Source organism: Lissotriton vulgaris, chromosome 11 (genome assembly GCF_964263255.1).
Source record: "Lissotriton vulgaris chromosome 11, aLisVul1.2, whole genome shotgun sequence".
NCBI classification, from domain to species: Eukaryota; Metazoa; Chordata; class Amphibia; order Caudata; family Salamandridae; genus Lissotriton; species Lissotriton vulgaris.
Genome location: NC_141699.1, coordinates 193,554,670 through 193,572,022, shown reverse-complemented (window position 1 = coordinate 193,572,022; position 17,353 = coordinate 193,554,670). Strand labels below are relative to the sequence as shown.

The following is a 17,353-nucleotide window of genomic DNA, read 5'->3' as shown; positions in this document are numbered from 1 at the left end:
CGAAAAGACAATTTTAATAAAAACAACAGGACATGAGAAGTCCAGTTTCACAGTGGTACTAGCATGCACAGCTGATGGCGCAAAGCTGAGACCAATGGTTATTTTCAAAAGAAAAACAATGCCGAAACTCAAGTTCCCTGTTGGTTGTTTTGTGCATGTGAATGAGAAAGGATGGATGGATGAAGAAGGGGTAAAGCTATGGCTTGATAATGTATGGAGCAGGCGACCAGGTGGACTTCTACAAAGACGTAGTCTACTGGTGTGGGATATGTTCAGGGCTCATTTAACTCCGAGCACCAAGCAAAGGCTGGCAAGAATAAAACAGATGCTGCAGTTATACCTGGAGGATTGACATCGTTGATGCAGCCACTGGATGTGTGCCTAAACAAGCCATTTAAAGATCGCATCCGAGAACAGTGGAATGAGTGGATGGTTAGCGGTGAAAAAACATTCACAAAAGGAGGAAACATGCGTGCTCCACAGTTGGATGTTTTGTGCACCTTTGTTATAAAGGCCTGGAACGACATTGATGCAGAAACTGTAATAAAGTCTTTCAAGAAGTGTGGCATATCAAATTCATTAGATGGTATGGAGGACGACTATTTGTGGGAAGGTGAAGAGGATGCCGAAGAAGAGACCACATCATCTGATACGGAATTGGTACCAGATCCATACGATGACTGCCTTACAGATGTACCACAAGATCTCATTGACTTACTTATGAGATCAGATGACGAAGAGGAGGATTTTGAAGGCTTTTAAAGGGAACGTTGTAAATCCTGTAGAAATCCCTTGGATTTATGGAAAGTTATGGGAAGTTTAATCCACTTGCACTGTTTCATGCACTTATTTATGTTTACCGTACCGTACCGGTATATTCAGAAGTGACAGTTTTTCATATGGTTCTAAATAAAAATATTGCGAGTAAAGCAAGATTGTTTATACAACCAATTTGTTTGAGTTCAGTCTTTGAGTTTGTAAAATAAACGATTAGGTAGGTAACACTGTCCACTGATAAAGCCTTACTGCTCACCCACAGGGAGGAGGACTAGACTAATACGGTAAGTTCAAAATACCGGTACCGTACATTCTCGGAATGGCTATGCAGGACTGCGTTGGACTGCGCTGGAAGTGGGGGTCGTCTTATACGGCGAGTATAGCACAAAACCTAAAATTTTTCAGGCAAAGTAGGGGGTCGTCTTATACGCCGGGTCGTCTTATACGCCGGAAAATACGGTACATCTCCTTGTACATAAAGGTTTCTAAGACCTCCCGACTTAGGATTATGCAATTTATAATATACTCGCTCTCGTGTTTTATTTAAAACGGATAAAGCATTCTACATCTCGAATGCGAGCATTTCCTGTTTAAATACACACCAGGTCACATGACCAGAAACAGATTTGTGCGGAAGGACCGACTGGATACACCGCGTTTGCGCTACACGGTTAGAGCCGGACAAGTAAGTGTACGATCTTAAACTAGGCTTTTTTTCGAAACCGGTCAGATTTCTGTGGCCTTGGATACTGGGTAAACAAAGGAATGGAATGGAGCGCGTTTCTAATTTACGGGCGTTTGTTACAGGGCACCGTGCATCTGCTGCAGCCCCGAGATACCCGATTCTTTACTGAAACACACGCCAACTTTGAAAGCGTTCCCGGCGAAGCAATATCAACGCCCACACTGGGTAGGTGAGCTAAGTTTCATTCAGTGTCGCATTTAATTTCCTAAGCACGTTTTAGGCGACTTTACCAACCACAATGTCATTCACCTTTCTTTACAGACACTCCAAGCGACTTTCAGAGCTTGTGAGGTGAGTGCAAATGTTTCCATGTGGCCCTAGTTGGAAATCTTAAAGGTCAGAGGGAACAGCATGTCATTTGTCTTTGTACCCTTTGTGTTGCAGTGTCCACATAACAACTACTCACACCAGCCCCGAGAGATATCATACATAGGAGTACTAAGGTATGTTGGTCCAAGCAGGCTGGTGGCTGCTCTAGGTAGTGATTAAGCACTTGATAGACTAGGGAGCCTAACTTGGTTCATACGTTTTGTTTTGTAGAAATCATATTGATCCTGAGGAGAACCCTGTAAATTAGGGAGTTCGAAACGCGTCGATCTTTTACGGTCAACTGTCAACAATATAAATAGATTAGAAAAACTGGATTAAGACTGAATATAATTGTTCTAACTGCTGGAACCTTTGTAAATCTGGGATTTATTTAACTTTTCTAACCTTTTGCAATGTAATTTTTTTGTGTTGACATTGACCCATACCTCAGAGGTATTGTTTTGTTTTTGTTTGTGTGTGAATGCGAATTAGGTGCCTGTAGTGAGAGGCTTTGTGTGGTTGTGTTGTTTATGAATTAAAATTTTGCATTTCACATGGTTTTTGTAAATTTTGTATAAATTTGTATATTTTGTATATTTATATCCGTATATGCACGGAAATGTCTTTAAAAATGAAAAAGCGTTGTGATTGAAAAAATGACTATAATAAATTAGCAACAAAAGTGAGAATAGACTGCCATGTTTGATTCATAGCAGTTTGTTGTTATATGAAGAAAAAAAGTCTTTCCAGTACTGGCAGTTGTGTTGTTTTTGTAGTTTAATTAGGTTTAGCCTTACTGCTGAGGAGCCAAGACCCTGTTTTGTTCCTACGAGTCGGTGCAATGGTGGCTGTTATAGTAGGCTGAAACGTGTTGACTGAAACTTGAAGGATGACGGGACAATAATTTCCCTAGTCTGTTCACGCTTAATTTTTTTACAGTCTCAGATTAACCGATCAAAAATAAATCCTTTATTATTAATCCAGGCAGTTTAATAATTGTTTATATATTTAACTCCAATCCCCACATATAATATCAAGAGCTTCCATGTTATTCTGGTTTAGCCCATCCCAACATAATTGTTGGGCTAAAGACAGGACCAATCAATCAATCAGTCAAACACGAATGAATCATGCCACAAACTGTGGGTGAGGACTGGTATATCTTTCCAAAGTAATCTAGGTATACACCTTATACAAGCAAAGAACTGGTTGCTGTAGACTTGCTGCCTGAATCGGGTCTGTTGGCATGTATGTGAGCTCACCGTTTCCTCTCACTCCTGTTTGTAACAGTGTCTTAGGCGCCGTCCTTTCCCTTTCTTGAAGTGGCGTAATGCAAAATGCAGTGATGACTGCCCCCTCTGATAGAGAGGTGTCTTGTAACCGATCTTCACAAGAAAGTTAAGTGGCAGACACTGCTCCCTTGGACCCACCTGGAAAACTACAGTAGAGTTTACCACTCGTATGAAAAAAGTAGAATATGTCATAGAAGTCACTTGCACGTTTACATGCAGTAGTACAACTCATACCACCCCGTGCAGCCCCTTTTCTACGCATGTGTTGTTGATGTAGCGTAGAAGACCTTTTTATAACGGAAAAACAAAAGGCATGATATCCATACTTTGAGAGTGAATATGGCATTCTGCTGACCCTGTTCTTTGAGATATTTAATCATGATTGAACGCCTCTGTGACTTTAGGACATTTATCATACGAAAGTACACGCAAAACTTTAGTGAGGTCCAAGCCTAAACACGTATTTTACCTCTGACCATGCACCAGTAAGTTTCTACGTTTAATGGGTAGTAGATCCGAAACTTTTTACAGCTGGCATGCTTTTTTTCCGTCTTCTCTGTTTGTCTTCAAATCGGCGACTAAAGTTAATTGTAATTGCTTTTGCCAGAGTATTTTAATCCAGAGCATAGCTGCCAAAATGAATTCAAATTCGCGTTTTCTTACTGGCTTGGACTTCTTATCCACTTAGCATGTCACCTCCCAGTTGCTCTGATTAACTTCTCTGTGCAGGAATAGAAGAAGGGGGCCTTTTAATTTTATTCCTCGTGCTTGTTGACCAAATTCAAGCATTGCTCAGTGTGACGGGTATGCTAATGAGAAGCGGCACAGCAAGCATCATCCCAGACTGTGGTTCTCTAAAAAGGGTAGGGCCAGTTTTTTAAGAAAAAAACGGATTTCCCTCTCCGGCAATTTCAATCTGTGCTCTTTGTGTGAAATCACGTGTGTTTGTACGGCTCCTGCCATATGTGCCTTCTATGTGTTGGCAGTGAGTGGAGAGGAGCAATTGTGTTTTCAGAAAAGAGAAAACTAGAGCGGAGGCCGCTCACTGAACGTGAATACAAGTGAAGTATTGGGGAGCCGCAGGAGCTGCACCAGGGAAAGCAAAATGTAGGGCAAGCAACGTGACGTCAGGAGGGAACCTGGAGGTGCTGAGCAATGACTGTGACCACGCCGGACCGAAAACAGATCCCAGCATGCACCAGGCACCATTACAGGCAGTGAGAGTGAGGTATACAAACCAGCCGCCGCTGAAGGAATGGGTGCAAAACAAATTGCGTCTCCAGAGTGGGACTCTGTGGAGCAGGCCCCCCCCCCCCCCCCCCCCCCCTCACCCCACTCAAGACACTGACACGGTTTACCAAAAATATAACGTAATGGTAACATGAAGCGAACAAAAACATTCAACAACAAAAGCACGTCTTTCATCCCTTCAATACTTTAGGATGCAACTCCAACAAATAATTATGCAGTGGGATTATAATGATAAATCCCTTAACCAGATCAATAACCTTTTAAACAAGTACCTAAAGGCAGCTGAATGATACAACTCATCCAGTCAGATCACTCTAGGGCCAAAATGCACATGAGCGGGACAAACACTAGAAAATGAAGAAAGCAATCACATCAAAAGCAGACACCTGGTATAGACACAACCCCAACCTAAAACATGAGCAAGGGGCTGACCCAGAGCCCTCCCATCATTAATATCTGTGTTGGAAACAGTAGTCTTTGACACAGACAGCTAACGTTATCTGTAGCTGAGACAGAATAATGGCCAGTAGAATAACTGAGAGCATGGACCTTAAGTACCTTAGGCTCAGGACTTGTCATCCTATATTAATGGCCCAGTATTTGTCTCTTCCCGAATGGGCGGGAGTTCTGGTTCTCTTTTTAATGTTTAAAGCATCTTTCACCTCCCCCTATGGCTAGGAGAAGATACATTTCCAACAAATAAATGGAATATGCATGATTATTATTTTAATTGATCCCTCCCGCTCACCCATCACATGGATACTTAATTTTTTTAAATATATATATATATATATATATATATATATATATATATATATATATATATATTTTTTAAATAAATTTGGTGCATTCCCATACACTCATCCACCTTCATGCAGCGTAATTATCCCTCTTCTGTTTGAGATTAAATTACTGAGCGGGAGGTCGAAGAGTGTTCTCTATCCTCTCACCCCTCATTTTCTTGTGTGTTTTTTGTCTAGTGTGCTGCCGCTGAGCCGCAGGGGTCTATCTTTTAATGAACCCGAGTTCACTGCCACATTAAACTTACTGGGTATATAACAGGTGGGATTTCCACCTAGGGAGCATGGCATATGGCCAGGGTTTGGCATTTGGGGACGATGCGGCTGCAGAAATCCTCAGAGGGCCATCTTTGCTCTGAGACACCACAATTAACCAGGTTCTGACTTAAGGGGAAGGATGGGACACACTTTTGGAGTTAAAAAAATCCCATGTTAAAACTATCTTACATCGTGCAATTTTAACAGAATATTGGAGATGAAATGCGGCACCCGGGGGACTTCTGGTGACTAATGAACCTCTGATTTTTCTGGAGGACCCTGTCTTCCGGAAGGATTGGTCCCCGATTGCCTGGAAATGTAGGAGGGATTGGCTGATTCTTATTATAAATACAGCCAAGAGAACAGCCGATGCTCTCTACATCAAAATCCAGGGGAATGAACAGGGGATAAAGACAACTATTCTGTCTGCTACCTTCAATAAGAAACTGGAGGAATTAAATAATGATATAGCAGAGCATAAGGACTACTTTTTAAGATCAAAAGTAGATAAACCCCAGAAGGACTTGAAGAAATTTACCCAGAAAAAATGGATGATATGAAAAAGGACATCAGTAGGGAGTGTAGAACATCAGACAGAACCAGCTTCAGTAGTGGGAATAGCGATTATGAGCGAAAGCCCCATAGAAGGGGTAGAGGCAGAGGTTTCTTTGGAGGTCCCCTTCCTCAGTTTAACACACCATATCCTCACTATCCCAACAACAATTTTGGCTGACCCCCACTGTACCAACCCCATATTCCAGGTATGCCGGGAGGCCCAATACACAATTTCCCCAGATGCCTAATCCTTTTTTAGGGAGGGGCCCGGGCAAAAAGAAGGGCATGACGGGTATACAGTGGGAGGAGTTGGAACAGAGAGTGACCAGGAGTATGGCGAAGGAACCAACCCTTGGTATGAGCTGGGAATGACTTCTCTAGTGATAAATCTAACAGAAACTCCGCTGATGGATACACAAATTGAAGTACTTGACAAGGGTTTGGGGTTTTACCCACCAATACACCAGACAATTCCAAAATCAGACGAGAATTAGCGGGATTTTTCCTCAATATTCGTCTGAGAGTTTTCTTTGGTGACCAGAACATGGAAGAAGTAGAGAGGGGAGATACCAACTTCCGCCCAAAGTCTAAGTTCACTCCGGCCTTAGGGCAACTCCCGATTGAGGTAGAGGCCTTTGAACAGGCAGTTATTCATTAAGTGGAAACATTGTCTAGGCAGAATAACGCCACCTTCATGAATCTCTCCAAAAAGGAAAGAAGAGATCTGGATGAGCTCAGAAATAATGATGATCTAGTGATAAAGCAGGCAGACAAGGGGAGAGCGACTATGATACAGAGCAGAGCTACCTATGAAATGGCATGCCTGAGACTCCTTGCTGATAGAATAAACTATATGGTGTTGAGACTGGATCCAACAGAGGATATTAAGAAAGACATCACATCGGTGGTGGAGGAAGCCATTCAAAATGAGTGGATTACAGGAAAAGAGGGAAGTTTACTTTGTCAGCCCCAACCAGTAACCCCATATTTTTATACACTCCCAAAGATTCATAAACCGTCAAGGCCCCCACCGGGGGAGACTCATTGTATTGGGGATGGGGACGTTACTGGACCCTTTGTCACAATGTTGTGACTCTTTCTTTAAACCCATAGTTCAATCTACACTGGCATACCTGAAGGACACTACAGAGGTCCTAATATTACTCAAGGATGTGAAATTCGATCCTGCAGAAGATTTTCTGGTAGGTCTGGACGAGGAGTCCTTGTATACAAATATGCCACAGATGGAGACACTAAGAGTGGTTGAAGATATCTTGTATACGATGGAATGGGAACATAGCACGCCAGACTATTTATTCTACATCTGGCAGAAATTGCCTTCACTAAAAACTTTTTCGAGTTTCAGGGGACCGATTACCTCCAGACTCAATCAATCAATACACTTTTAAAGTGAACTACATACCCGTGAGGGTTTCAAGGTGCTGAGGGTGCTGCTACTGATCGAAGAGCCAGATCTTGAGGAGTCTTCAGAAGGCTAGTAGGTCTTGGGTCTGCCTTAGGTTGTTGGGGAGGGTGTTCCAGGTCTTGGCGGCGAGGTGGGAGAAGGATCTGCTGCCGGCGGTCGTTCTTCGGATGCGAGAGAATGTGGCAAGGGCAAGGCCAGCTGAGCTGGCGGGTGGGGTTGTAGAAGCTGAGTCATCTGTTGAGGTATGCTGGGCCGGTGTTGTAGAGGGCTATGTGTGCGTGGATGAGGAGCTTGAAGGTTATCCTCTTGTTGACGGAGCCAGTTCAGGTCTCTTAGGTTGGGTGTGATGTGGCTGTGGCGGGGGATGTCAAGGATCAGATGTGCTGAGGCATTCTGGATGCGTTGCAGTCGTCTCAAGAGCTTGGCCGACGTTCCTGCGTAGAGGGTGTTTCCGTAGTCCAGCCTGCTGCTGATGAGGGCCTGGGTGACCGTTCTTCTAGTTTCGGTGGGGATCCACTTGAAGATCCTGCGGAGCATACAGAGGGTGTTGAAGCAGGATGAGGAGACGGCGTTGACCTGCTTAGTCATGGAGAGGGAGGAGTCGAGGATGAGCCCTAGGTTGGTGTCGGGGTTGTTCCTAGTGTTGTCGGCCACCAGGAGTCGTCCCAAGCTGAAGGGGTAGAGCCTAGGATGAGGACCTCCGTCTTGTCCAAGTTCAGCTTCAGCCGGCTGTTCCTCATCAATTTGGCGACGGCCTTCATTCCTTCGTGGAGGTTGGTTTTAGCGGTGTGAGGGTCTTTGGTGAGGGAGAGGATAAGCTGGGTGTCGTCGGCGTAGGAGATGGTGTTGAGGTTGTGCTGTCGGGCGACATGGGCGAGGGGTGACATGTAGATGTTGAACAGCGTTGGTTGAGGGATGAGCCCTGGGGTACGCCGCAGATGATCTTGGTGGCATCTGAGCAGAAGGGGGGAGGCGGACGCTCTGTGTTCTGCCGGAGAGGAAGGAGGTGGTCCAGAGCCTTCTCTTGGATCCCGGCGTCGTATAGGCATGTTTGTAGTGTGCAGTGGCAGACTGTGTCGAAGGCGGCTGACAGGTCCAGGAGGAAGAGGGCTGCTGTTTCTCCGTTGTCTAGCAGGGTCCTGATGTCGGTGGCGGCGATGAGGGCGGTTTTGTTGCTATGGTTGCTGCGGAACCCGGACTGAGACAGGTTCAGGATGCTGTTCTTCTCGAGGTCAGTTGTTTGTTGATGACCTTCTCAGGGAACCGGAGAAGGGAGATGGGCCGGAAGTTCTTGAGGTCCATGGGGTCCGCTTTGGGCTTCTTGAGTAAGACGTTGATCTCGGCGTGTTTCCAGTTTTTCGGGAAGGTTGCTGTCCCGAAGGAGATGTTGATTACTTTCCGGAGATGGGGTGCAATGGCTGTGCTGGCTTTGTTGAAGATATGGTGTGGGAATGGGTCTAACGGTGATCCAGAGTGGATGGTGCTCATGATTTTGCTGGTGTCTCCGTCGTTGATGCAGGTCCAGGAGAGCAGGCGGTTGGTGCGGGTGGTGGTCAGGGTGGCGGATGTCTCAGTAGTAATCGGGGCGGTCGTAACGTTGAAGCTGTTGTGGATGTCTGCGATCTTGCGGTGGAAGAAGGTGGCCAGCGGGTCGCACAGGTCTTGTGAAGGTGGGATGTCGTTGGTGTTGGAGTTGGGGTTGGAGAGTTCCTTCACGATGTTGAACAGCTCTTTGCTGTTGTGTGCATTATTGTCTATGCGGTCTTTGAAGGAGACCCTATTGGCGGCTCTGATGAGGTGATGGTGTCTGCGGGTGGCGTTCTTGTGGGCTGCGTAGCTGTCCGGCACTCGTTCACGGAGCCAGTTCTTCTCCAGTTTCCGGCATGTTTGTTTGGAGGCCTGGAGTTCTTCAGTGAACCAAGTGGATTTCTAGCTGGTGTGGCTTTTGGAGTGTTTCTTGAGCGGGTGATCCACCCTCTTAGGTTGCGGGTGGCAATGTCGGGTCGGTGGGGTCGGCGGGTGGCCTCTGGACGAGGGTGGTGGTTAGCTGGTCTTCGGTGACTTTGCCCCAGCTGCGACGAGGCATCTGTTGGGTGCGGTGGTGCGTGGTGGGCTTCCTAAAGGTGAAATGGATACAGTGATGGTTGGTCCAGTGGGTTTCAGTGGTGTCGTTGAAGGAGACGTGACGGCTTGCGGAGAAGATGGGGTCGAGCGTGTGGCCTGTAGCGTGTGTGGGTGTTGTCAAGAGCTGTCTGAGTCAGAGGTTGGCGTGATTGTCGATGAGGGTGGTGGAGTTGGTGTCGTCGTTGTTCTCGAGGTTAAAGTTCAGGTCTCCGAGGAGGATGTAGTCCGTGGAGGCGAGGGCGTGTGTGCTGATGAAGTCGTCGATGGAGTCGCTGAACTGTGGACGGAGTCCGGGGGTCTGTAGATAAGGGTTCCTCTGAGGGTGGTGTGGATTTGGAAGTGCAGATATTCAGCGGTGTTGTCTGTGTTGGTCGAGACTCTGAGTGTTCCTGTGGACGGTGGCGATTCCTACTCCGTTGGTGCGGTCCCTGCGGGTGATCTTCTAGCCTTCCGGGATGGCTATGGCGATGTCTGGTGTTGAGGAGGGGTTCAGCCAGGTCTCCATCAGGAAGGTGACGTCTGGAGAGGTTGAGTCGTGGAGGTCCCAGAGTTCAACAGCGAATTTGCGGGCAGAGTGGGTGATGAGGACGGTGCATCTGAGGTAGTTGGGCTCTTTCCTGGGCGGAGGTTTGGCGGGGCGGATGATGGTGAAGCTGCAGTTCCGGCAGGTTAAGGGTACTTGGGTTTGCTTCGGGGTGGCCTGGTAGCAGGTGTGTTCTCGTCCGGAGTTGAGTGCGTGGAGGGTGTTGGCCTCGTAGCGGAGTCAGGCGTTGTGGTGTTCGCGGGCCAGAGGTTCTGGTGCTGGGCGTGCCCGCGTAGCACCCCCCATATATGGGGAGGAGGAATTGAGGAGCAGCGGGGAGTCGGGAGAAAAGGGCAGCAAATGGGTGGTCGGGGGGCGAGCCACAGGGGATGCAGCGGCGGGAACGGGAGCGTTGGACGGCACACGGCAAGGTTAAAGAATCACGGGGCACAGAAAGAAAAACGGGGCACAGAACAGGAGGCACACAGAACATGGCACAGATCAGGAGTCACACAGGAGAACAGGGCACAAATCAGGAGGCACACAAAACGAGACACAGATCAGGGGGAACGCAAAGTAAACAAACTGGGCACAGATCAGGCGGCACAGGACTAACCTCAGCAGGAGTAGGACGCACAGGCGGTGCTGAGCGGAGGGGGAGCGACCTACCAACAGGTCAAGACTCACGGACCTCCATGGGGATTGTCTTCGCTTCAAGCCTAGCAGGGCTGTATATGCCTGCTTTTGAGGACCAGCACATCTACACCCATGGAGGTCCTTGGTTCCACCACATTAGTGTCTGGGGGCGTTTTATTGACTAAGTCCTTCTGGTATGGAAGGGGGCCAGAGAATCACTAGATAATTTTCTGGCCTGGCTCAATTGCAGGAATGCCTTACTTCTTTTCACTTCAACTGTCACTAAGGCGGGTCTACCGTTCTTGGACCTCACCATTTTTTCAGAAGGAGGTGTCCTGCAAACAAAAATGTTCCACAAGCCAACAGACAGGAACAGTTTGCTTTCTTTCAAACGTTTTCACCCCAAGTCTCTTAGGGAGAACCTTCCTGTGGGACAATTCTTGCGCCTTTGGCGTAATTGCTCCAGTCTAGCTGACTATGGGTCAGAAGCGGAGTCCCTACAAAAGAAACTCCTACAAAGGCATTATCCTCCAGGGATTGGAAAAGGGGCAAGGAGAAGAGCGAGCAACTGCCACCGTGATGCACTCCTCGAGCCAAACGAAAAACTGTCTACAGAGGGAACAGTATGCGTTACAACATTCAGCACAGCTTCTAGTAGCATTAAAAAAATCATTTACGCAATTGGAAGATTTTACATTCCAATGGACTTGTATATGAGAAACCCCTGTTCTCATTTAAGAGGAGCCATGCATACAAGACCGAGAAACACCAGAAAGAGACTATGAGAAAGTGCCATCTTTCTTGCATGGTATGCCCCCACATTTTGTTGAATTGCTGATGTACTTTGACTGAGTGTGCCCTGGGCTCCTGCCAATCAGGTGCCCAGGGCCTTAGTTCCTTCCCTAAAACTGTGTTGAAACCTAAACCCAATTGACATCTCTGGCCACATGCCAGCCCCTGGTTGTAAGAAAGTGGCTCTGTATATACTGCACCAAAGTAAGGACAGTGTGCACAGAGTCCACAGTCCCCAGAGGTTTGGCAAAGGCTAAAGTTAAATATAACCTTACTCTCTAAAGTGGTAGCTTGGTCGAGCATTAAGGCAGTATCAGAGGACAGTGTCAAGCATTTGTTGTACACACTCAGCAAATGGTCTCACACACTCAAGAACTGAACTCTATGCCAATTGTTTTGTATATAAAAATATATTGTTGTTTTATTTTAGAACCACAAGTAGTTATAAAAATACTTTCTCAGAATGAGATGCTACAGTTAACCCCTTCGACGCTCATGACGAGCTCAGCTCGTCATGAGTTACGCCTCTCGTACGCTCATGACGAGCTGAGCTCGTCATGAACCGCGGGTTTTTAAAAAAAGTCAGCGCACAGCGGGAAAACCCGCAGCGTGCATGGAGTTAAATACTTTCAAATAGCAATAGACTTTCCAATGCAATAGATACAGTTGTTGTAATATGCAACACAAGTTAAACACAATTATAACATTGAGCTCAAAGGGAATCTTAAGTAGAATGCACTATCAGTTACTTTACGTTTGTTTTTCGTACTCTGGGCTGAATTCGGGATTCAGCCCTGGTGCATCTCCTGTAAACAGTTGAAAGAAATCGTTTTTGTTACACAGACGATTTTTAAGAAATATTTTTATGTTTCAAAAATCGACACTTAGAAGAATTTCTGGCAAAAACTAGCCAATCTTATCCTATGGAGGAAAATCAGGTTATCGGAAAATCACGGTTGTAATTACTTTTTAAGGTCAGTGCTGGGCACAAAGATCCAGCACTGGGATCTCTCCTGGTAACAGGTGAGTAATTTCGTTTTCGTTGATCGAATGATTTTTAGTGAATATTCAGGTTCTGGGGTTAGACTCGGGGGTCTCCCAGGTCCAGGTAGGTACAGTAGTAACACCCTCAGTGGCACAGGGGCAACCGGGTGCAGAGAGAGTAGGCCCAATGTTAGCCTATGGCGGGTAGGGGGCCTATGGTTGGTGGCTGCTAACAGGCAGACCATGCAGCTGTGGGAGCTGAGCTCTGTGTCGCGTACACAGGGCAAGTGGGGCAGTAGAATAGGACAGTTGCTGCACTTCCAGTGGCACTCGGGCGGCTGGGTGCAGGGTACTTTTGGGCCTTCAGGCGCCCAATGGATTTCAATGGAAAAGCTGCGAGACGAACAAAGGCTGCAAGCTCGGAGACGGAGATTTTTCAGGTGCGACCACCACTCCGAGAGGTAATTTGGGAAGCTGTATGTTAGGTAGACACCCTGGAGTTGGGCACAGGGGGCCGTGGGGCGCCGTGTGCATGGGTGTTTTTTGGTGTCTGGAAATCTTACCCTCAGCTGGTCCGGGTTGGAGGGGTCTCTTGTTGTGAGGCTTCAGGCATCGTCAAGAGCATCGAGGTGGGTCCTTTGGGGCTGGATCATTGTTCACAGTTGCCGGGGGAATGTCCTTGTGGTCTTTTTCCACTCGGGCACAGGCCAGGCTCGGTGGGTGCAGAGTGTGCTGGATTCGCGATTCCTGGGTGGCACCAAGGGTTGTTGCTGTTTAAGCAGGACCACTGCTCGTGGGAGTCCCAGTCTTTGGATGAGCAAGGCAGTCAGGTCCTCTGGGGTTTTCGAGGTTGCTGACCACAGGAGACGCAGGGATTTAGCAAGAGCAGGTTTGAGGGTTGACAGGCCGGTAGGGCTGGGGCCAAGTCAGTTGGTGTCGTCCTCTTGTAAGTAGCTGCACGGCAGGTCTTCTATCTTCTTGTTCTTCTTTGTAGTTTCGGAATAGGGATCTGAGGAAGGAAGGTTCAGGGTGCCCCTAAATACTAAATTTATGGGCGTTACAGGTAGGGAAAGGACAGGAACCAATGGGAGAGGGGCAGGAGCATAGCTCTGATTGGGTAGGGCTCCCCATCCTCAAGATGGCGAGAGCCCAGAGTTGTGCTTTACCTCGCCTCTCCCACCCAAGGGTTGGGGTTGAAAGAGGCTGGCATACCCCCTTTCCTCACTTTGGTTTTCCCGCCTGTCTTCCCGCCAGAGTGGGGGTCAGAACCGGTGGGGCCAGTTGCTGAGTACAGCAAGTGGAGGCCTGCAGCATGCCTTTGAAGCTTCCCCTGCCCATCCTGGGGAAGGAGGCCTGGCACCTCACCCCAGTATGTGCATTGTTGCAGACCCACAAGAGCGGATGGCTCTCTACCCTGGGGTCCAGCAACATGTCTGCTGGGTGGCAGCCTCTCAGTCAGGACGCTGGTCCAGGGAATTTAATGATGATATCCCCTGGAATAGTCTTCATAATCCTTGAGCTTTCTCTGGCAGACGAGATGACTGAATATCAATGTGTTATTCCCTTCAGAAATACCTGTGTTAAAATGAGTCAGAACTTGGGAGATTTATAGCGGGAATATTCAATCTCTAAGAATTTTTCCAAATTTTAATTTGAGTGCAATTTCCCCCACTCAAGCCAAATAATAAACAAATAATAACTAATTCTTCCGATTACATATACCAACCCCCAGCCTAGAGATTCATCTTGTTTCTGGAGTGTGGGGTTTAATGTGTTGTACCCACCCATAACATCTGGCTCTTTAATGGGATGGAGTCGGCAGCAGTGATGAGTTGTAGCTTTGCCTACCTGATTATGGCGTTTTACAAAAGTGTCTAACAAACCCGGCATGACTTGCATTAGACTACGGGAAGTGGGTTCCTGTTTACATGTGTTAGGACACGACAATAGGATAGGGGAAACTTCAGATGGAGTTTTTTCCCCTCTCTGTTGGTGATAATGCTGAGGTCTTTGACCATGTCTCGCATAAGTGTTTTTAACCATTTTTCCATTTCCCTACAGAGAGTGCAAACGGGGAGTTGTTCACACTCCCCAGCCAGTTCGAGTTAAAAAATGTAATAAACTCGTAAGCATCATGATTAAGTGGCGTAGGTTGAATGTGGTGTTTTCTGAGTGTTTTGATGCCCACATGCATTTTTATTTAATTCTTTATTTCTGAAAAATTGAGAGTGATCTCCTTTACTTCTGGATTTAAAGAAGGGAGGGTGAGCACCCAGGGATCACAGTGGTGAGAGTCCTGAGGAAACCTGGGGTATTAGTTTTGCTGACTGAAACATGTCGACACTTTTGCAGAGTTGAGGTGTTGGCGTCTCATTATAAACTCCACAACCCAGCATCCACATTTTTTTGTTTTAAATCTGGACAGGGTACCTAATATTAAAGTTATGATAAGGACTACCTGATACCAGTTTTATGTCAATTTTTCTGCACCATTTCTCACCTGTGATCTTACACTGTATGTTGTATTGTCTTCCCCTCCCTGTTGCTCCACCTCCAGCGTTGGGCTGGCGCGGCGGTGTGTTAGCAGCCCTATGATGAAGCATGACACAGCTTGATGTGTGTGAGGTCAGTTTTTATAAATTTGGTGCGTTCCCATACACTCATCCACCTTCATGCAGCATTATTATCCCTCTTCTATTTGTGAGATTAAATTACTGAGTGAGAGGTCGAAGAGGGTTCTCTATCCTCTCACCCTCATTTTCTTGTGTGTTTTTTTACTTCATATTGACTCAGAATTATACTTTGACTCCACCAAAGTCATTTCATTCAACCTGTTTTTCAGTTCGTAGATTGCTGTAGGTCTGGTTCATTGAAGTCCAGTTGAAGTAAATGTGTTCTAATAAACAAGCACAGTGGAAAAATAGAGGGGAAAAAGGGATGGAGCACATCAAACAACCAGGAGCAAAGCAAACAGGTCTGAGTTCAATATGCTAACACATGCAACCGTAGCATGTTCAACCAAGGCAAACTGGAGAGGACCAGCAGGAGCAGACAGAGAGGGCTATACTTGTCAATGAGTCATCTGTGCAGTTCAAAGCAACCACTAGAGTGGAGGAAGAAAAATACACTCAAACGGCCAAAAGCACTAGATTATAGATAAGTACTCCACTGCAACTGAGCTCAAGGCATGAGTGACAGTCTGAAGCCAATGACTGAAGAAGCTAACATGAGGTGCAGTCTAAAGCCAATGGCTGAAGAGGCTCATTGAAGAAAGGTAATGGTTGATTGAGACCGACCCAAAGCCCACTTTATCTATACAGTTAGCAGTAGGTCTGTTTGACAACTGCACTTTCAAAACCTAGATGTAAATATGAACTAATATAATTGTGCTCGAAAATAATAGTTACGTCAGAAGATCTATTGTTTAATAGTTTTCAACAGACTGCTAAAAGTATTTTACATTTCTGCCTTATTTTTCGTTTTTAGATGGTCGCAGAAACACCAAAGATGTCGGAATACCAAGCATATATTGACTTTGTGTTAAAGGATGGCGACCCCGATCGCATTCAGCTAACATTTGAGCGCGCTCTTGCTGAAAACTGCCTGGTACCAGACCTTTGGGCCCGGTACACTCACTATCTGGTAAGGAAGATGTGCCTTTGTTTTAAAGTGTTAAGCTGTTTAATATGCTAATTTTAAATTCTGTTTGGACTGCCCTCATGTATATAGTTGTGTACACATTATTGGATCCAGATTGATTGTGAAGGACCGGCTCTTAACAAACGTGTTGGTCTGATCAGGAAATGAAGAGAATTTGAATTAAAATATAATTATAAAACAAGGTTTTATAATTATTTGTAAAAATGGATGCTTTTTACAAATAGTTGATGAATGTGAAGAAAATGAAATGATACAATGTTTTTTTAGTATTTCAGGCCGCCTACTATGTTTTAAGTGTGTTTTGGGAAGAATAACGAAACAATCCATTCTTTCATCTGCTCAGGACAGGCAGCTAAAAGTGAAAGATCTTGTCCTGGCTGCTCATGACCGGGCTGCCAGGAACTGCCCCTGGACGGTTGGACTGTGGAAGCGGTATCTTCTAGCGATGGAGAGGCATGGTGTGGACCATCAGAGAGTGTGTGGTAAGAAATGCCCGTTAGCAGCTTTAATACATTTTGCTAGTTGTTTGGAAGTACATTTGTGTATATTCTGTTAATACCAGTACAGTATGAAGTGGTATTGTTGGAAAAACCTACCTGAATGTTCTGATCCCTAATGACTTACTGGGATACCTCTTTAAACTCCTCTTAAGTTGCAGTTTAGGTAAATCCACAAAAGAGATTTATGAATTTGATTCATATGTTTTAATTTATGCTTGTACTCCCAACTTTAAATACTTTGAGTCAGATGAGTAAAATTCAAATAGCCATTCCTAAAACCTGAATTTTATTGCGAATTGCAAAGAATTACAAATTGACGTGCAAAAGTTTTGCAGCGACACTCATTGCAGAGATTAGGGACCTTCTTTTAGCAAATTACTGTGATTTGCAATTAACTGTCATTCCTTTCTGATGACCTGCCCGACCATTCCTGCTAGTTACAAACAGATCTATGCTGAAGGCCTTAGGTCAGTATTTGCTTATTCACGCAAGTTACAGAGCGAATCTATGTATCACTATTGCAAAAACAATAAACAAAATGCGTTAATGTATAAGCACAATCTAGCATTGGTGAGCAGTAGTGTAGCAGTAAAACAACAGACAATGGCATTTATATTTCTTATGCATTCTACGAATAGTTTAAAATAAAAAAATACTTCAACTATAACTGAAGTGAAATACTGCAGCACCCATTCCAAACACACTGAGAAACCGATTGCTA

At 45.8% G+C, this 17,353-nt stretch overlaps 1 protein-coding gene across 1 annotated transcript in view; it reads left to right on the top strand.

Moving 5' to 3' along the window:
• Positions 1 to 17,353, top strand: part of SART3 (spliceosome associated factor 3, U4/U6 recycling protein) — a 651,822-nt gene that overhangs the window by 175,909 nt on the left and 458,560 nt on the right. Inside the window, exons 7-8 of the mRNA XM_086943090.1 lie at positions 15,959 to 16,114; positions 16,476 to 16,614. Coding sequence (XP_086799216.1) covers positions 15,959 to 16,114; positions 16,476 to 16,614 — 295 coding nt within the window. The remainder of the gene's footprint in view (positions 1 to 15,958; positions 16,115 to 16,475; positions 16,615 to 17,353) is intronic.